Source organism: Accipiter gentilis, chromosome 34 (genome assembly GCF_929443795.1).
Source record: "Accipiter gentilis chromosome 34, bAccGen1.1, whole genome shotgun sequence".
In the NCBI taxonomy this organism is placed as follows: domain Eukaryota; kingdom Metazoa; phylum Chordata; class Aves; order Accipitriformes; family Accipitridae; genus Astur; species Astur gentilis.
In genome coordinates, this window is record NC_064913.1 from 882,437 (window position 1) to 903,384 (window position 20,948).

The 20,948-nt window shown below is 45.3% G+C and overlaps 1 protein-coding gene across 4 annotated transcripts in view; it reads left to right on the forward strand.

Annotated features, from left to right (window-relative positions):
- Positions 1-83: 83 nt before the first annotated feature.
- The window catches only part of MSRB3 (methionine sulfoxide reductase B3), an 86,513-nt gene continuing 65,648 nt past the window's right edge, over positions 84-20,948 (forward strand). For 2 of the 4 annotated variants that reach the window (XM_049792286.1, XM_049792288.1), the window contains exon 1: positions 84-179. In XM_049792286.1, the coding sequence (XP_049648243.1) occupies positions 95-179 (85 nt within the window). In that variant the 5' untranslated portion in view covers positions 84-94. Of the gene's footprint in view, positions 180-470; positions 549-19,214; positions 19,342-20,948 lie in introns of those variants that run through there. The other 2 variants (XM_049792289.1, XM_049792287.1) reach the window with 2 other exon arrangements.

Here is a 20,948-nt window from a genome sequence, read left to right on the forward strand (position 1 = left end):
TTCCCGTCATGCTCCCCGGGCGGCGGGCCCGTCACTGCGGTCCCGGGGGGGGGGACGGGGCCGTTCGCTCGCTCGCTCCCTCGGGCCTCTCCTCATGCGCGCTGCGCCGCCGCCTTTGCCTTTGCCGCCGCTCCTCTCCGCGCTCTGCCTGGCGCTGGCGGCCGCCGCAGGAGCCGCAGGTAGGAGCCGTGGCGGGCAGCTGCCCCTCCGCCGGCCGCCGCGCCGCGGGAAAGGCGGGCGGGGGGCTGCGGCGGGGGCGAGGGGAGGAGCGGCCGCGGCGGCGCAGGGGGCCGGGCCGCACCGCACCGCACCGCACCTGCCGGGGGCGAGGAGCGGGTCTCGGCTGAGGGCCTTCTCCCCCGCCTCCCGGGCCCTGCTGGCGGCTGGGGCCGGTGCTCGGGGCGAGCCCCCTCTCACGGAGCGAGCTCCTGAGAGGGTTTGCCCGCCCTCTGTCCCGGCCCGGCCCGGCCGCCGCAGCGGCCGAAGCGCGGGGACCCCGGGCTCCGGGTGTCCTTGGGTGCAGCCGCTGCTTCGGGCTCGGAGACGAGGTAAATAGTTTCTGGGAGGTCCAGCAGAAAGAGCAGCCGTGGTGAGGCAGCGCTTGTCTGGGGTGCGTGATCAGGTCGGCTCCGCTGCGGTCGCCCGCTCGGTAAATTGTGCTTCGTTGGTCGAAAAAGGAGCTTAAACTTCACATAGGCTTTCAGAATTTGGTCGCTTTTCTGGAAGGGAGCGCAGCGAGCTCGCTTGATGGGTTGGTTTTGTGTTACGCTACTGACAAACGTAGCCGATGCGAAGAACAAAGTATAATTCGTTTCTTGCTGTCCCCTCTCCAAGTTAATGTAGCTGTACTTGGTGCGTCTTCGTATTCCTGGAAATAGAAATGAGACTTAGTTAGGCTTCCTGTAATATTTGACAAACCTGCTATAAATGCTGGCTTTTCTGTTCGAGCTGAAATTCCAGTCATCATCCCCTCAGCATAAAGACTGAAGGCGCTGTGATCTTAAATAGGGATAACTGTTTATTAAAAATGCCAAATCTAACGATGGGTATCTACAGGTAAGGCTGGATGCCTACTGTTACCCAGCGATAAATGTCAGATTTCTGTAAGAGTTCTGGCTTTAAACACAGCTTTTAGGAAAGTAGAGAGCCTTACATTATATATGTTATGCTTTTAGTTCTAAGCTTCCCATTGTTACTATCAAAATGGTTCTGAAACTTTGCTCTCTCAAAAGATAGATGTCAGAATGAGATATCTGCAGTAGGCAGATACTTTTGTCATACTGATATGGCTTGTTTATGGCAAGCGGTCTGTAAATGGAAGAGCCAGCTCCACTCCCACTATGGCACAGTGCCATTCCTCTGAATCCAGTGTTTAATGCTGAGAATTTGTCCTGTTTATGTTCTTGCCCTCGCTGCATTAACACAAGTGCTTGCCGTCGTCTTTGCTGATGATTCCCAACTTTTTATTGCACTGCTGCATGCCTTTGCAGTTCGTCATGATTTCTCGTCTGCCAAATTTGGTTGGTAACAGTGCCCTTTAGGTCTGATTCTGGAAGTAGTTTCCATGTGGCTTGTCATCTTAATCAGATGTTTGCTCATAGTTTCTAAAAGAATCGCCTGCTTTGCTGTAGACATGGCTTATTTTAGGACAGTATCTCTTAATTGTCTTTTAAATTTTAAATAGGGAATTGCATATGGTGAATAGCTTAACCAGAGTTACTAAATACTCCTGGAATTCTGAGATGAAAGAAGGTGGGTTTTTTTGGTTTTGTTTTTGGTTGGTTTTTTTTTTTAAATAAAGTTCTGCACTGACTTCTCAAAACCACTGAAGTTAGTGGAGTTAAGCCATATATAGTTGAGTCCAGAATGTGGTTGGTTCGTCCTTCTCCTGTCTGACGTTCTTGGATCTTTATAACACACATTTGAAAAGATCTTTTAGGAGGAAAAAAGAATTCTATTTCTCCCCCAAAAGCACAGTCTTTAAAAATAGTGCCTTTGTATATGGGGTAATGTTTCTATATTCAGTAGCAAAGCCATATAGAGCAGTTGATCCTAGACAAAGTCTTTTGACTGAATGACCTTGCTTATTTTTCCAAGTGGTGGTGGTTATATGCTCTCACAGGCATCTGGTTAATACAAATTTTTTTTTTTGTACGTACCATAAGAATTCCTTACAGCTGTTCAATAAGGGAAACTTGCACACAAGGAAGATATTTGGTCCTTTGCCTTGATGTTTATGAAGGTATAGGAGAATCTTGTTTACCTACTCACGTTTTGTCAGCTTTGTAAGATGATACTTGTTTCTCTATCATTGGAGGTCCAGCCTATTTATTACATTAGAAATACTAGAAAATGAAATTTCCCTTTTAGGTGGATTGTTAACGGTTCTTTTGTTACTTATTTTAAAAGATGGAGGAATAGGAGGGCGAAGGGGGAGAGAAGAGATCGCTCTGTTAAGCATTTAATCTTCTTAGCCAGAAGGTTAAGAAGTCTGCCTGTCTGCATCTGACTGGCGTCGCTACAAGCCAGCGATGCAGTAAAGCCATGCAATTTTGAGATAGCTCTGTTGAGCTGCATAATTAAAGTGAGTGCGTCCTCATTACAGAGCAATTCCTAAGCTACATGCAACTTTATATTAGTCATAGGTAGAGAATATGACCCTCTTTTCCCCTTTCTATTCTTTTTCTTTTTTCATTAAAAGCTGCAGTTCTGGCAGCACTCGGGCTATGAACTTAAGCTGTGGAGGCTTTAGCTGATGGGAAAGTGGGATAAACTATCAGCCTAATTACAGCTTGGTATAGCCCTGATTTGTTTAAGGGTTCCTTTAGCCAAAAGACCCCCAGAAAAATGGCCCCTCAAATTCCTGGTGTATTTATGACGGTGTGTTTAGGAATTACTATAGAATAAAGTCGGGTATGGATTTATCTTTCCCTGAGTAACTCTGAAGTTGGTATGCTTATTTTGGAACAGACTCCGAGGCTAGATGGAAATAGGGTGTTTCTTGCTCTGGAATAATCGTGTCCATACATGGAGTTACTTAGAGGCTACTTTCTCGATACAAGCCAGAGGTCTTTAAAACATAACAATAGAAAACCTGTAAGCTTTTGGGGCATTTTTTTTTTTTTTTTTAGTGTCTCATAGAGTAAGAAGTGGCTACAGGTTAACTTCCCCTTCCCTCACTCTTGTCGCTTCTGTAGGGTTGTATTACTATGGTTTTGGGTGCTTCATTTGTCTCAGAAGGACCTTAGGTTCTCAGTAAACTATTAATATGTACTAGATTAAAAAAAAAAAAAAAGGCACAAAACTAAAGATTTAAGTGGTCATCTCTGGAACTTTGTGAATATATAACCAACTAGAAGTGTTTTAGAAGTAATTTCCAACCAAGTACTTAAGAAAAGGAAGGGAGCATGTATCGCATCATTAACTTCTACCAGAAGATGAAGAATGTCATTCTGGGTTTTAACGGGGATTTTTGTGTCCTTAATCTGTGAAGATGGTGGTCCTTTTGTTTTCTCTGAAAATAGGGTAGTAGTATTCTTTGGGAACCCCATTTGTGGTGAGGTAATTGGAAATGATAATTTATCTGCTTAGCTCCAGCCTTCTGGTTCTCATTTAGCAACCTCAGTTCCAATAGCATAATCTGAACATCACACGGTCTAGCAACTGGTCCTGGGAATAAAGAGGCTTTTCTCAGTAAGGACTTTTAAGACCCTGAGGAATTGAACGATACTGGCCCAAAACAGGCAAGAACAATGCTTAAACTTCTAAGGTGCTAACATGGTTTTGCTGCCTTCACAGACTTAAGTTATAGTTTAGCATTGTTTTCTGATGTGATTAATAGCATAAGTACTTCCTTATTTAGGCTGAGCAGTGGAAATTATCATTCCAGTAAGTTTTGCATTTAAACATGTTTCAGCTTTTGAGTGTTGCACAGACAAAAGTCTAAGGACGGGTCTTCTTTAGAGCTCCCCAGTTAGGTCTTTCCTTTCAGTTGAAGCATCTGAACATCAGGATTGATGATTTCCTTGAAATGTGGGCATAGCTCAGCAAAACGTACATAGCGTGCTAAGGCATTGTTTTGTTGGGAAGTGTTACCGCATCCAAGAAACCTTACGAGTAACGTCGTGCGTGGCATTTGGAAGTATTTCCCCAGGGGTCTCTTTAACTCTGTGTTCTTCCAAACAGGGACAACGCCTTCGCGTTTCACCTGACGGAAAACAAATCCCTACTACCAAGGAATAACAATAGTGCTGATGGAAAGTAGCTGCCAAATGCCACCACTTTCACTCTGATCGCACAATGAAAATGGAAAAAAAAAATCAACACAAGGAACCTTAGCAGCTTCCTGGGGAAGTGATCTGTGCCAAAAGGAAACAGCCCCGAAAGCGTTCAGTCTGGCTGAGGGATTGCCCTGTTCTCGTTCCCCTCTGTTCCCCTGTGTGCGGTTCTCGGGGAAATCTGCAGGTGAGGCTGTGCCTCCAGCTGCACGCATGGAGAGCGTAGGTGATCTGAACCACTTCAAGGACCTGTGCGGCGGGTGGGCTGGGGTGAGAGCTGCGTGGATGCAGTTCATACAGTTCAGTTCATGTGGCAGGTTTGATAGTGTAGTGAGCCTGGCTGTGGGTTTCCTGCAACTGGTTCAAGAGCAAGCATTGGTTTGATATAAAGTTACTGTACTCACTCAAATCGGCTAAGAAAAATGGTTAACTTTGTACAAGCAGGCTTTGCTGCCTGGGTCAGATTGTCACCATCCTGCTGCTGGGAGGAAGCTCGATACTAAACATAAAGCCAGCGCAAATCTCTCCTTACGTGTCCTGATGATGAGCAGTCACGACTTACACCTGGTTCAAGTCGAATTTGTACTAGTGAGTGATCCAGCAGCACACTGATCCAGTCTTAATGGTGCTGAAATCAAAGCTTGCAGATCAGGTTGGTTAGGCTTCTGCTCCTTCACACCAATGGCACTGTCAGTAGCCATGGCATGAGTTTGAGGGAGAGAAGGGAGTAAGACACAACAGACACGTAAGCTGCCAGCTCAGGGACAGGCAGAAAAGTTGAGGTGGATCAGCCAACTGTGTGAAGTTAAAGCCCTGAGATGCAAATTCAGAAACTCCACAATTAAAGTGATTTGGGTTTTCTATAGCTTTATCATCTCTGCTTTCGAATGGCTGCAGAAAATCAACCCCGCTGGTCAAAGCCTAGTATCTAAGTGCTTGCTGTGGGAACTATACTTCTAGACTGCATCCTCTTTTTTTCCTGTTTTTGGTTTGATTTTTTTTTAGGATTAAAATCAGCGTTTCATTAGGTCTTTCGTATATACAGTGGAAAAATACCCTGTGCTGACAGCACACCTTTTAACCTCTCTTTTTGTAAGAGAAACCAAATTGTCTGTGTACATATTTGTTCTGTGTGCTCCTGCTGTAACTTAAAAGGAAGCATATGTAAGGGACAAACAAGATCTCCACCAACTTGTGTAGCAAATTAGTGGCTTACTCAGGGAGGAACCTGCTGGATGCTGCTGGCTTCTAATCTTCTGCAGAACCTGGCATCCCTCATCCAAAACCACAAGGCAGCTTTGCTACTTGCCTCTGAACTTGAGAGAGGTGCTGGATTGTACCAAACTATTTTAGTGGTTGTTGAGCTGTGCTGGGAAGGATTACAACAGATACTTCGCAAGACCCTATGACTTTGCTCATTAAGTCCTTTAAAATGTGAAATACAGTAGCTGTCTGGCGCCAAACAAGCCTTTTTTGTTGCTCTGTCATGTATGAATTACATAATAGTACATTTTTATCTAGCGACAGTCAAGTAATAACTATGACAGTAATACAGACAGAGTAATAGCTGAGTGATGTAATGCTATTTAAGACAAGATGCAGGTTTTCAGAGCATTATCCTATCTCCACAATCAGTGTTGTAGACTAAACAAACCAAGTCCTTTAAAATGTTTGTGGGGATTTGGTTTTCTGAACCACTCTTTTATTTCTCCTCTGGACTTTCCTCAATTGTCTCTGTCCTGTGCCCCAAACCAGCAGGGTATTCCAGCTGATACCTCACTGCTGCTGAGGAAAACAGATTTCTTCCCCAGCTCCTGCTATTATATATATTGTGCTTCTCTTTGTAATAAACTACAGATTGTCATTTGCCTTTTTTCTTTTTTTCTTTTTTTTTAATAGTTTCACATCGTTGGCTCAATTTATTGTCACTGTAACCTTGACATCCTTTTCTGCAGTACTGCTGCTGCTCTGATATTCTTCCTTTTGGTTTTGTGCATTTGAGGATTTCTTTTAAAGTCCAAATGTGGTTCTTAGTGCTTGGCTGTATTGCATTTCATCTTAACTGATTTTTAACCATTTCTCCAGTTTATTAAGACCATCTTGAGTTCTGCTCAGCTCTTCAGAGTGCTTCCCACTCCTTGCAGGTTGGTGTCTCTCCAGTTTTAGTTAAGACTCCTTGCTGGGTTTTGACCCTAGTCAGTAGGAGAAGTGCTGAACAAGTGTGGGTTTTTTCAAGCAGCTCATGTTACAGGACCTTGATCCAGAAGGAGGGTGCTTTTCCAGTTTGCTCTGTCAAAAAGTATTTTATATTTGAGATTGGTTGCATTTACTGTTTTCCTCCTGCCTGCAGAATAGAAGGAAAATATGTTGGTTGATGAGGTTAGATTTTGGCAAGTCCATCCTGGCGGCTTACTGCTTTCTAATTTTCAGTTGCCTGCTGTAATTTGTTTAGTTGTCAAACTAAACTGATTGTTCAGTAATTTGTTTCAGAAGCTTTCTGGGTGTTGAAGGTAGGCTTATAGCCATGTAGTTCAACCATCGGTCTTTTCTCCCTTTTTAAAAATGGACATTGTCAGCTTATTCCTGAGCTTTTGGAAAGGCCAAAGCCTTTCAAAAAATCCTCCAAGGTGCTTGCTCTTTTCTGAACGATTGCCCCGGCTTGTTTCCCAATTACTGTAGGATAGATTTCCTAACGTGTCAGAGGAGGAAGAGCAACCCCAGACAAAGGTTGCAGACACACAAGATAGCTCCGTCGTCCAGGAATACAGCGATTCAGTGTTAGTATGCCTAATTTCTGATAGTCTCGTATTTATCCAGCTGAAGCACCTGAAGTGAGTTCCTAAGAGTGAGAAGGAAAGCTTGATAGATTTTGATAAAGTGCTCTCTCAAAAGAAAATGCAGCTTCAGCAGCTTCGTTGACAAGATAGTTCATTCCAGAGCCAAGTGACTGTCGTGCTCCACTGACAACGTGCATACAGAGGACTGTCTGTGCAACAGATTTCAATGGTTTGAAATTAGTCACTGCAGCTACTTCAGATGATTACCTCTGCTGTTTCTTAAAAAAAAATCGCTCAAATACGGTGCCATGGAAGGTCATCTGGGCAGTCAGCCTGTTTCCAACCTGATAATCTGTTGTGTGTATTGCTTTCTTTGTATTGAGTTACAAATAGCGAAATTTGCAGATGGGTTTAACTGATCATAGCATATGGTTTATTAATTTTCTTACTTGTTTTGCATAGCAACTACACAAAATTTCCAAACATCTAGATAAGTTCTGTCTGTGAATATCTAAGTACATATATAAATGTAAGAGAGTGAGAATCTTTCTGCACATACATACCAATGCTATAAAAACACCGAACAAATATGTCAGAATTCTAACCAGTAATTCCCGTTTCAAAAAACCTTAAGGCGGACATAGAGCTGGTATGTGCTTTGTCGTTTCATTTGGATAAGGGGTGCTGAAGGCTTGCATGCCCAGCACTGAGATGCGCTGAAGCAAACTGTGGGAGGAGAATGGTCCTGAGCTGGGACTGAGGATGCTGTGGGGGCATGGCTGAGTCACTGAGGAATTTCTGATGTGTCAGTGAGTGGTGTGAAATGTCAGGACCAAGAGGGGAAAGAGGGACTCCTGATGTTTTAAGTGGAGGATTTCCTTTTTTGGAGTGCGACTCCAAGTAGGACAGAAACAAACTGCATTTTGGGGCAAGACTTAATGAAGTTCCTGAAAGCAGGCTTCAGCGGGGGGGGTGGTGAGGGGACTGCCTGCGGGTGCAGTGCTGCTGCCTCTCTCTGCTGAAAGAAGTGGAACAGATGTCACTTTTAAGAACAGATGATGCAAAGAAAACCTCCAAATTTATCTTAGAATATTGATCCAGATGGGAAGCTGAACTACAAAGCCTTAAAACTAGCAAAAGGCTGAGGGAAGAGGAGAACGAACTCGGTGGCTGCGTTGTTCCCCCTGGGACCCTCCAAACGAGACGAGCTGAACCGAGGGTGTGCCCATCCCGTGAGCCAGCTGCTCTGGCTCGGGCAGCGCTGGCGTGAGCGTCTGGGGGGGCTCTGCATGGGGCTCTGGGGCTGCTGCCAGCCCTGGTGTGAGCGTCTGGGGGGGCTCCGTGCGGGATGGCTGTCAGCCCTGGTGTGAGCGTCTGGGGGGACTCTGTGCGGGATGGGATGGCTGTCAGCCCTGGTGTGAGCGTCTGGGGGGGCTCCGCGTGGGATGGCTGCCAGCCCTGGTGTGAGCGTCTGGGGGGGCTCCGCGCGGGATGGCTGTCAGCCCTGGTGTGAGCGTCTGGGGGGGCTCCGCGCGGGATGGCTGTCAGCCCTGGTGTGAGCGTTTGGGGGGGCTCCACGCGGGATGGCTGCCAGCCCTGGTGTGAGCGTCTGGGGGGGCTCCACGCGGGATGGCTGTCAGCCCTGGTGTGAGCGTCTGGGGGGGCTCCGTGCGGAATGGCTGCCAGCCCTGGTGTGAGCGTCTGGGGGGCTCCACGTGGGATGGCTGCCAGCCCTGGTGTGAGCGTCTGGGGGGGCTCCGCGTGGGATGGCTGCCAGCCCTGGTGTGAGCGTCTGGGGGGGCTCCGCGCGGGATGGCTGCCAGCCCTGGTGTGAGCGTCTGGGGGGGCTCCGCGTGGGATGGCTGCCAGCCCTGGTGTGAGCGTCTGGGGGGGCTCCATGCGGGATGGCTGTCAGCCCTGGTGTGAGTGTCTGGGGGGGGCTCCACGCGGGATGGCTGCCAGCCCTGGTGTGAGTGTCTGGGGGGGCTCCGTGCGGGATGGCTGCCAGCCCTGGTGTGAGCGTCTGGGGGGCCTCTGTGCGGGATGGGATGGCTGTCAGCCCTGGTGTGAGCATCTGGGGGGGCTCCACGCGGGATGGCTGCCAGCCCTGGTGTGAGCGTCTGGGGGGGCTCTGTGAGGGGCTGCTGCCAGCGCTGGTGTGAGCAGGCAGGCAGCATCGCCCCTGCCTGCAGGTGGCTCACAGCTGAGGCCGTGGGAGCTGACCCTGGCGATAACTCCAGTATTAGCCCTGGTGCATGCTTGCTCTAACAGAGCAGGAGAAAATATTTATTTTTTTCTTTCCAGAGGTAAGTACTTTTCACTGTGCAGAAAGGTTTTGCATCATTACTGTTGGCTGCAAGTCTAGCTGGTGGGTATAGGGTGGATATTTCTGTCTTTTGAATGTATTTAGGGCTAGGAGATGTGGACTGAAAAAAATACAAATTTAATAAATAGTTTCAGTCAATTAAAAGAGGTGGAAGAGACACCTTCGCATTCTGGACACTTGAGGGAGAATTAAAGAGCAGGGAAATAATCAAAGTGGGTTTTAAAGTAATAGATTTAGCCAGAATTACTACTACTTTTGTTCATGAATTGAAAAATAGCTTTAGGATGCCTAGAGGTGCAGGTGCTTGTGTATACATCCAGTGTAAATATATTTAGCTAATTAAAAAAAAAAATGCTATGTTCATGCATTTTTGAACTGCATTGGAATGAAAATCGGAATTCAGCTCACACAGATTCCAAGTAACATTTTTCATTGAAAAAGAGTTTGCCTTTGGACATTTTCTCTTTTACGAAGGAAAAACAGTCCTAAATTAATGTTTTTATCCCTGTAGTTACCTAAATACAGGTAGATGTACATATAATCCAGGTTATTAAATAGTGGCAGAAAATTTTGTGTAGAGTTATGTATTTTTTGCTAATCGGCTTGCTTAATTATAGGCTAACCAAGTGAAGATTCATTTTAAGAAAATGGTGTAACAGAAATTTAAATAAAAGTATTTGTTAAATTAATCTACCTTGGGCAGTGGTTTAAAATCAAATAACCGTTATGTTTTAATCAAATTAGTTGCTGTTAGGATAGAAATAGTTTTCATCCCTCTCTCACTTTTCAGTTATTGACATTAAGTATTAACTCATCTGATTGTACTGTAAGTTCAAAGAAGATTTAAAGTGTAAAGATAAATACTTCTATTTGCTGTAGTGCCTTCTCACTTCTGTTAATAAAAATAAAAGTACATCTCTGACTAGGGAAGACTTAGGAGTTTCTGTTTTACTTGACAGAATTTTATTTTGGTATGGAATAGATGTTCTTTTTTTTTCAACTGCTTAAAGGTTCTTTGGTTTTAGGATGGTTAATGTTACTGTTACAGTGTGTGAGCCATTCTTTTATGGTTTTTGTGCAGTATCAGAATTTTTTCATGCTGTAATTTTTTTTAACTATTTTTGGATAAAAGGCTGAGGTTTTCTTGTATATTCATAAGGTTGCTCTGCATACCATCATGACACAGTCTGTATGATCAAAGGTACATTTTTAAAGAGTGCTTTTATTCTGTTGACATATGCATAGACTTCTGTGTGCGGAGGATGTTATTTGAAGGATGTTGCTTGAAGGAGAACTCGAGACTGTGTAGTATCTAATTTTACGAAAGGGAGATGGCTCCTCTCTGTGGTGATGAGCGGTATTGGCTTTTAGGGAAAGCCACGTAGAAAATTTCCATGTAAGGGAGACTTTTGGGGAGAGATTGGCAGCTATGATGTCTTTAGCTTGAAATGCTTTGCTAGTAGCTGGGATGATAAAAAAAGAAACCACCAACCTGAGTTGGTCTGAAATGCAGTTGTGCTAGCTAACAGAGAGATCATAACTAAATTTTTTAAACCCCATGCTTTACTTACAAGCTTTTTCACAAAGTATGAGATGGTGCTCAGGTCTGGTTCACAGTCTGATCTAAAAATTATATTTTCTTGTGTAGTAAACTATAAAAATACAGGGAGATAATTCAGCTTTCACGTGGTTAGTGCCGAAGAATTGAATGCTGAATGAAATGACACAGGCTGATGTCTGGGTAGGATGTGGGTCTATGTGTGTCTTTTGTACTAGAGGTTTATTTTTCTAGTAGGATGCGTGCCGTTTATAGGCACGTTATGTGCATATACGTGTAGATAGATATTAGCACCAACTACTTTTTCAATTAAAAGAGTTTTAAATATCTTAAAAATCTGCTGGCCATAGACTTACTGATTATTTGTTGGTAATTTCCTATATACAATGTAATAACTCCATGGCATGTGATCCTGCATTGAAGATGCTTTAGTTTGCTGCTGTGGCAGGGAGCGTTGTTTCTTTGGGGTTTTTTATTCCCTGGTACAGGTTTTACTCTGAGAGCTCATGAAATCAGAAGCCAAAACCATGGCTGAAATCACAACTGTTTTTAGCTCTGATGTGTTCAGGGTCCTTGTCTCCTTCAGTGGACTAGTAAGTGTCATTTCTACATTTACTACATAGTGCCTCATAAAAGAGGGCCGTCGAATTTAACTCATCTGTGATGCTTCAGGATTCAGCTTCTCCGTGCAGCAGAAGCGACAGCTTCCTTCACACCTCCTGCCCCGCAGCCCATCTGTGCTGTGCGGGACAGGAGTGCACTCTCAGCAAACCACTGCAGGGCTGGTTTTCCTTTCTCTGATTTTAGGAATGAGTGAGGCAGTGCTCTTTTCAAAAGAATGTACTTTTTTGATGTTTAAGGTTGGAAGTCCTGCTAAGTTACACCGGTTCTCAGCTGGAGGCTTTCTCTTTGCTTCATTTTTGTAAGATATTCTACCTAAAAGAAACGGCTCATATCATGTGTCTATTGTGTATCATCACCCAGGTAAATAAGCTTCGTAAGCTGAGGAGGAAGTCCGCTGAGTTACAGAGCATGGTGTAACGCAATTTAAAAGAACTCATATTCCAAATGATATATTTGTTTAATCTTCAAAATTAGTCCTTTTTTTCTTTGACAAGGAAAAACTAGTACAAAGTTGTTTCAGAAAAGCAGGTTAGAAATACCCGTTGCAGGGCTTTTATTCACTGCTAAAAAAGAAAGGTGTATTTCACGTTCTGGCAAATGAGACATGGGATTTGTCCTGAATTAAAAATAGAGAGAATGGAAAGCTTGTTAGCTCTGCTGTGCTCGTAAGCTTGACAAGGCAAATATTGGTGGAGAGGGAGGGCTATCCTCTTGTACAGCTCTATCCACAGCAGTAACCCAGAATTTTTTTAAACTTTGTGTTTTTTCTTTTAGTACTGAAAATGAATTCTTTATTGGTGAGCAACACAAAAAGCTTTCAGGCTTGCCAGTAGGAATTGTTAAATTAAAAGGTTATTTCCAGAACACTTGTATCTCATCATCTGAGCACCAGAAGCAATTAATTCTTTACCACTACACTGGAGAGGACTGCCTGGAATGGAAAAGATTAGGTATTTTTCAAGATGTTGAAAGGATTGTGATTCTCAGAAAAGACCCATTTAAGAATAGTTTATGACCATTGTAGTTATAAAGTCAGTGCCGTAAAAGGAATGTGCTGTATGTTGGCAGGCTACCAAGTCCGGGAAAATGAAAGTGCAGCTCAGTGCTATTTTAGTGCATCAGATCTGGGAGGAGCAGGAATGGAGGGGGGAAAAATCCCAATTGACCTGTATTTACTGTCCTTTGGGAAGTATTGCCAGTCATAACTATTGGGAAACAATCTGCGAATGACAGATGTGTGAGCGCTTGCAAGGCTCAGAGACTCTCTGGTTTCTGTCCTTACCCAAGGATCCTCTTTTGTCCCAGGCTTGGGGGCCCCTTACTTGTCTAGTCTCTTCCTCTCCTTGGTGTCTCTCTACTTTTTCTTGTCTCTTTGCAATTCCACTTTTCCCATTTCATTCGTTGCCCACAAGGCTTGCAGTGTCTTGTCTCTTACACTAATGAAATCTCCTTCCATTTTACAGCCCTCCCTAAAGACCAAGCCAGAGTCCCTTGAGCAAGGACCCTCTTAACTTTTGTATTACTTAAAGGAGAATTAACTCCCTCCTCCCCTTGTACTCAGTGTAGCACGGATGTCCTCTTCATCCCCACTGTTTGAGGCCGTGCCCTTTGGCTGTTCAGGGGGGACTGGTACCACTGGCCTGCGGTGTGCAAATGTTAAGTAGCAAAATAAGGAGAATTAAACCTGGCAGTTCTCTCCCGCATGGGAGCAGTTGCAGAACAGGGAGGCATTAATGCGCTTTTCCCCTTCTCGCTTGTCAAGAGGATACAACTTTCAAAAACCCCTTTGTTTTGATTATCCTCTCATGTCTCGGACCTTTTTAATTTGGTCCCTGGACACACCTCTGGGCTTTAGTTACACCAGCACACCACCCTCTTTGTTGCCAAACTGGTTTTTCACTAGCTGGAGAGGGGAGCGGTGCAGTGGCCAGTTCAGCATACAAAAAGGGGTGTTCCTGTAAGGGATTGTAAGCTTCCCATCTTTGGCAGCTGATGCTAGAGAGAATGTTAGCTCGGTTTGGTAACTAAATGAAAATTAAATGTAGCTTTTTGTTTTCTGCTCAGATGTAGTGTTTTATAAGTTTAAATCATTTTTCTCTTCTGGATAACCATTCTAATACAAATGCAAACTCACAGGCATGTGGAGCCCTACCCCCTTACTTAGCATATTTTTTTCTCAACGATTGAATTCAGTGAAATTACCCCGAATTGTGTGCAACAGTTCCAGAATCTGGTTTATTTTCCAAGATATTAATGGTTATTTTATTGGAAAGATCAGTTTAGCCTGCACAATAATCTAAAATCTATTGTGGGAATCTCATCCCTCTTAGACGGAGGGGCAAAGTCTGGGTAATAAAGCTCAGACTAAAGGCTGCACTCCTAAAGAGATCTCTGGTTCACCTCAGTGGGAAATTTAGATGCAGCTAAGGATGGCGTGTGGAGGGTGGTTAGTCCCTAAGGCTTTGCTTGTCACTGTGTGTCACAGAGTGGGACTCAGGGTGAGCAGGTGAGAATACACGTTCCCGCTACAGGGAGAGCAGTGCTTCCGTGCTGCCTGATCCTTCCTCGTCTTCTTCTCCTGCTTGCTTCTATTTCTTTGTCTGATCTCGAGCTTTAGACTTTTCTTCTTCCTTCCCTACTCCAGCTGTTAAAATGATGAATATAGAAGATACTGCCACTGAAGCTTCCCAGGTAGAATATGAAAAAGATGCATCACTAATGTTAATAGACTGGGCCGTATTGCCCCATTTCACAGGAGAAGGGGGTCTGGCCTGTGGGCACCGTGAGGAAGCGGTGGCACCGGGGGGGGCCTCCTGCACCCCTCAAGGTTGAGCAGCTGCGGCGTGTGCCATGCTCGGTGTGCCCGGGCCCGCGTGTGCCACCTCCAGCCCTTCTTGCTCTGCGGGCACAGGGACAACTGCTGGAGTTTGTGTTGCGAACATTGAATATAGTCCTCAGTTAAGCACTTTTCTGTTTCGTCTGCAAATGATCATTCCGGTAAGTAAGGGCCATTAAAATATCTGTAGCTGGATCTGACAGTATCCTAAAGCATATGCTAGCCAAACTGATATTTGAAAACCTCTTATGTGTTGGACTGCATGTTCTGTATTGCAGAAGTGTTTTAGGTTTGAGTTTCTATGATAAATACACTCAGTTGCTATGGGAAGCGTTCAAGAACAAAATCCAGCATAAGAGAATGTGTAAAATTGAAGAAAGCAAAAAGGATTTGAGCTTCACTGTTTAGGCTCCTTTCTAATGGTAGTACTAACTTCAAGTTTAAAGCTTGATATTTCCTGGTTTTTCACTCAAATATTATGAGGTATGGCAGTAATTACCTCTTTTATCAGGGCACAATGTAAACTTCCTAAAAGTAGACTGGATTGCCATTCAGTTTGCACATTCCAGCACAAACAGCTATGGAGAGCATGCTTTAATTGAGAGTGTTAAAAGTGAAGTGGGAATTCAGGCCTAATACTTCTGATTTCTGCGGCTGTAACTGAGAAGCTATTATTGTATGAGGGGGAAAAAGTATATGCAGACAAGCATGCAAGTTAAACGCTACAGTACTTTTGTAGACCTGGAAGGCTAACACAATTTGTTTCTTTTAGAATGTTTTATGCCTCTTCAATAACACTTTGAGAAGCTTATATTTATAGTTACAATGTTTGGCTGCATGTTGTTAGCTGTTAATGATTAAAGTATTTTACTCTCATCAGTCTGAGCTTTTGCAAGGTATTTTAATAGCAAATCATGAATTTGTGAAGACACCTGGTTTGCTTTATCAGTGGATGTACAAGCACATAAAAATCCAGAGCCTAAAATCTCTCTTTAAAGGTGGATTTCCAAAGGTTTAGTCAATTACCTTAACAATGTTGTGCTGAATGCTTCAAATACAGTACAATGCATTGAAGCATGCAGTGTCTAAAAATATAATTAAATATATTTAATATATTTAAATATATTTATATTTAAACACTTGGCTATATATTTGATTTATGTCAAAATAAATAAATGAATAAACAAAACCTTTGCAAAACAACTGTTTGAACTTATTGCTGGACTGGAGAAACTTAACGAATATTGATTAAAATTAAACTGTTAATGTAACACTTCAGTATAGCAGACTCACAGGCCTTTAGTGTCTTCTAACTTCTGCTTGTTCGGGTTTCTCCAGTGTGGCAATATTTTTGCTCTCTGCTTTTTCCAGTGACACAGAAATTCCTGACAAGAGCCTGGCTCTCCAGCTAGTGTGTACCTGTCCCTAATTGTTTCCTGCCCTCCAAATGGGGCCAGAGACTTGGGGGTGGGGGGAGGGAAATTGGAAAAAAAGTAGAAGCCTCATACTATTAAGGTCTCATTACTGGGGCAAGAAAAAACCTGATTGTTCCCTTAAGAATTTGTGTTATTTTTAAATCTACTTGCAAAGGGCTAAAACTTCACATTTTTCTTTTGAGAGATGGGATTCTTATGTAAGTTTAGGAATTCTGGACTGGAGTTGTCAGGAGAAAAACTGAATATGGAAGAGCTTAAACCAGTAGTGTTATCAGCTCCTGAGACCCTTGATGTTTCCCTTGCTGCTCTTAAAAGCGAGATGTGATAATATCAGAATTTAATCTCTCACGTTGTCGCTCCCCCTCTGTCTCTGGTTGCAGACAGAGGTTGAGAAAACATAACCTGAGTACGTACAAAGTTCTCCATTTCCGAAGGACAAATTTGACAGACCTCCTACATTACTTTTTAACAAATCATGTTTATTTTGGGGCCGAACTTGCGATTTCTGAATGTTTGCAATTGATAATATAGAAGCTTCTGAAAGCTGACAGTACTTTTAACATATGCCAACATTAGGGTAACAGCATCCTAAAAGGAAGGCTCTCCTGGCGTTACAATGTGTGTCATCCTAGCAAAAGGTTCCTGAAGCCCGCCTAATGATGTAGTTACTGCTGTATTTGTATGATCGATATTAGTAAGATTTACAAGCTACCTCTGAGCATAGTGTCTATCTTATGAGAGCCAGACAGAGGGAAGATCCACGCTGGCCTGTGCTGTGCTAGGTTAAAGAGTGAAGCGTGGTAAAGGGGCTCCAAGAGGTCTGGTGACACTGGGGGACAACTGTGGAGGAGCCAGCGGTGTCCTGGGTGTTGCAGGCAGTGCAGCAAGCAGCACGTGTTTAAAACAAACCAAACCAACCCACCAAACAACAAACCCAAGAAGTGACGTATAAAAGCATCATCCCTTTCCCTGGGTTGTGGGTTTTGCGTTGACCTCTTCATGGAGCATCTGTCCCACCAGAAAAGTGGCACGTTGCAGGGCTGTAAGAAGGATGTGTGTGTGTGGGGGGGTGACACGTCTACGTGGTGGGAGCACAGCGATGGCAGTACTGCAGTCGTGTGAGCACGGTGCTGTCCCCAGGCTGCTTGGCCCTGGTGCTCGCGCGGTGGGGGTGCTGTGCTGGCGTGGCTAGGTTCCCTCAGGGCTGAGGCAGGTGCCTCCAGCACCCGCATGGGGTCTTTGCTTCACCTGGAAAGGTCTGGGTGTGCACAGCACGGGAGTTTAAACCACCCGCAGTGGTATTTCCAGGATGGTGTTTTCTTCCCGTGTTTCTCGCTGTGCTTTGGCTGTTCTCGTTTTATAAATCCGAGACACAAACCCGGTTCCTGAACCCGTTGATGGCTATGGCCGAGCTTGCATCCGCTGCAGAAAGAGCAAAGATCTTAACCTGTCCAGCAACGTTGCTGTCGCTCTCCCTCAGCCTGTTCTCTGTACCCACGGGGTACAGAGTGGGCAGACAGGGGTGAAGCCCCTCCAAACCGCGTGTGTTAACTGTAAGGAGTTTGACTTTTCTCTTGGCTTTACAAGCAGCTCTTACCGTGGCCTGTGAGCTCCCCGCAGCAGGGGTTTCGTGTGCGTGCGTACGGTGCCTTGCGCCAGGAGGTCCCCTCCTGCTTGAAACTACCGGGCATCGCTGGAAGGTACAGAGTAAATAAAAATGGCGATCAAAACGTCAGCAATGAAAGGATAAAATATGTTAACTGCCATAAAGCGCTTTCGTGAAGGCTCGGTTGTATTTCATTGGGCTGCCGGGACTTGTATATCGTCCGAGTCTTCGCGAATGCTTGAGACTAAACCGCGGCGTTTTGGTGAAGGCCGAACCGCCCGACGTTTCTCAGGACGTCGGCGTCCGTTTTGCGCTCCTCGGCCGTGTCAGGGAGTTCGGGCCTGCCGGGCCGGGGCTGGGGCCGGCGCCGGCGCGTCCCCTCACCTCGGCCCCGCGGCTCGCCGGCTGCCCTGCGGGGCTCCGAAGGACGGGCAGGCGGCGCTCACGGAGGCAGGGTGGGCGAAGACCTGGCCGGCTGGGGATGCCGCCGCCCCTCCGGAGCCGCCCGCCGGCGCCCCGGCTCCGAAGCAGCCGCTCCGTCGTGGCGGGCGGGGGCCGAGCGGCGGCGGGCCGCCCGCCGGCAGGGGGCGCCCGGCGCCGCGGCTGGCGGAGCGCGGCTTTGTTCGGCGGGGCGGCGGCGCTTCCGGCCGCGGGGGGCCGGGCGGCGGGGCTGGGGCGCCGGGCGGCGCGCAGGTCTCTTGCGGCCGGCGGGCCGCTCGGGCCGGGGCTTCGCCCGGGGTTTTTTGAAGCCGCTCCGCCGCACGGAGGTGTTTCGGACGGACGGGTGTCGGACCTGCCCGGCCGGCCGCGCTTCGGGCCAGAGGGGGCGCCGGTCCCCGGCGTCCCGCCCCTCCTGCGCCGCCGGGGGCGCCGCCGCGGCGGGTGGGAGTCCGGCCCCGCTGCTCGGAGTCCCCCGGGAGCCCTGGTACCGGCTCCGGCAGGCCCCGGTGTCCCGTCATCTTCCGCAGCGAGCGGCCGGCCGGGCAGCCGCGTTTCCTCCTGCCCGTGTCGGGGTAGATGAGCCCGCTGGTAGTCGCGCGTCAAACCCTTCTAAAACGAAATCTCGCCACTGCCGCCTCTCCCTTCGCTGTTTTTAAACTGGCCGAAAGATTGCCTAGATGTGTCTCCTGGACGGTTTGCAACGCGAATTGTTTCCTGCCTTTAAAAAAAAAGAGAAGTCGTGGTTTAAAGATATCTGGCAAGTTTATTACAATGGAGCGTCACGTTCCTCAAACAAGTCGTCAAAAGAACAATTTTTAGCAATGAATGGTTTCCGGCATTCACCGTTCAGAAATGTTGCGCGGTGTGATTTTGTTTTAAATAAATAGAAAAGCCTGCGCGTTGGATCTGCCCGCCATTCCTGGGTGTTCGAAGCGGGATTCCTGCTCTCTGGCTGAGGTCCTGAGCTCTCCCTCAGTACCTCTGCGCTTGTGACCGCACAGGTTGCTACCCGGAGTTGCTCTCCGTTGAGTAGCTAAAGCGGCCGTTGTGAGTGCCCCCTACAAAATTGCCCCCTCCCTCTCGCTCGGTAGCATAGAAAGTTGTTTCACTGAGTACTATGGAATAATATATCAAAACGTTGCGGGGTGGGGGGTGTTTCAGAAATGGGCTTAAACGTACTGAGAAAAGTGCATTTAGAATTGTGCTCCCACGTGGTGGTCTCATAAAATTGTAAGCATTGTTTTTTCTGTGAATGTATCGTAACATTTTTGATGTTTTAATTTGTTCTCATCTTTTTTTTTTCTTTTTTTTTTTCTTTTTCTTCCCTACTCAGCTCTTGCCCCTGTTCTTTGCCTCTGGTTTTGTTGGTGAGGATATCACAGTGATGTCTGCATTCAACCTGCTGCATTTGGTGACAAAGAGCCAGCCAGTGGCCCTGCGAGCCTGTGGGCTTCCCTCAGGTTGAATGGGTGCTGCTTGTTGTGTCATGCGTAATGAAGGCCCTTTTAGGAATGGGTGTCTCTGCTGCAGGAAACGATGTGCTATGGGTTGCTCTGGTTTGTTTAAATTTTCCTTTGAGCCAGAAGTTTGTTTGGGTTTTTTATTTTTGTTGTAAAAGTCAGTGGCTTCAGTAAAGGTTTTCATACCTGAGATTTTAGTATGCTTGGAAATGATGTCTGTCTGTCTGTCTTGTCCCACATATTCTCTCTTAAATTTTATATTATTTTCCTCATTCGTGGCAAAACCAGTGGAATTAAACTGAAAACAATTCATTAAATGCCATTCATAATTTTTTTAAAAAGATGCATAAAAGAATTTAGTATATCAATTGCTATTAAATCATAAGACTTAAAAATATTTTCCAGAATTTTTAGCAGTATACTATAGTTGCAGTCGATGTGTCCCTTTTTACATTTTTATTGTAAATCAGATATGTTGCACTGAAAATTATGTACAAAAAGTGTGCAGAATTTAAAACTTAATTCTTTCATTTCTCTGACAGCATGTTCTTTGGTTACATGACACTTCTCTAAATAAATAAATGGAAACGTGCAATTTGATGCCCAGATGCAGCTGCACTTTTCACGTAAGGTCCAGGCCTGGCTGTTAGGCCTGTGAAGGGTGCCATAAGACCCCATCTCCATGGATTGGTTGTATCATGAAAACCTTGGACCTAAGTATTTTGTGTTGTATCACTTAACAGCAACAGTATCTGTAATGTCTGCATAATAATGCCAGTGTGCGTGGTTATGTGGAATAAAATAAAAGCTTCACTGAGCTAATTTTGAACATTACTACGAATTTTCTTGACACCCAAATAAAAAAGATACAATCCTGATCAGTATTTGAAGCATCAAAAAAAGAACCAGCCTGGGTGTTTGTACTATAGCCACAACTGGTTCATAAGTGTGCAAAATGTTACGAACACTTTTTCCCAGAGCTGGACTTAACAAGCATATGGAGGTGATGTTTTAAAGATTTTTTTTTCAGTGATAAGACATCAGTTTTCAAGCTGATGGATTTTTCTAGAGCTGATTACACTTTATTTGAACAAAATCTGAGTCCAATTTTTGCAGCATTTGTGTTCTGTTTCCCCTCACATGTGCACAGAACTCCCATTAACCTAGATAGGGCCTGCAAACACATATTGAGGAAGAGAGAGAATAGCCCACATTGTGTCAGCCTGACCTTGGTTTCCTGTTATATTTGCTGCTGAGCCAGATTTAAAATCCTAAAAATACAGGGTAAGCAAATTTCCTTGGCCCTTATTATGCACCTTTTGATGTGTGCTAGTATTTCTGGTGTCTACCTTAAAATGGGGCCACTCAGTCTTCTGGCCATTTTGTTCCTGATCTGAAAAGGAGATCTCAAAGTTGGTCACCTAGAAACGCAGCCTGTGGGAGGTTTTGCTATTGCGTACCTGTCTGCAAAGCATTACATTAGCTATTTCGTCAAATTGTTTTTCTGGCATAATCCAGTAGTCACATTTTGGAATAAAAAGCTCATAACACTACTATTTATTCCTGTCCCTTTGATCCATAACTGTGGAAACATTAATAGAGTGAGT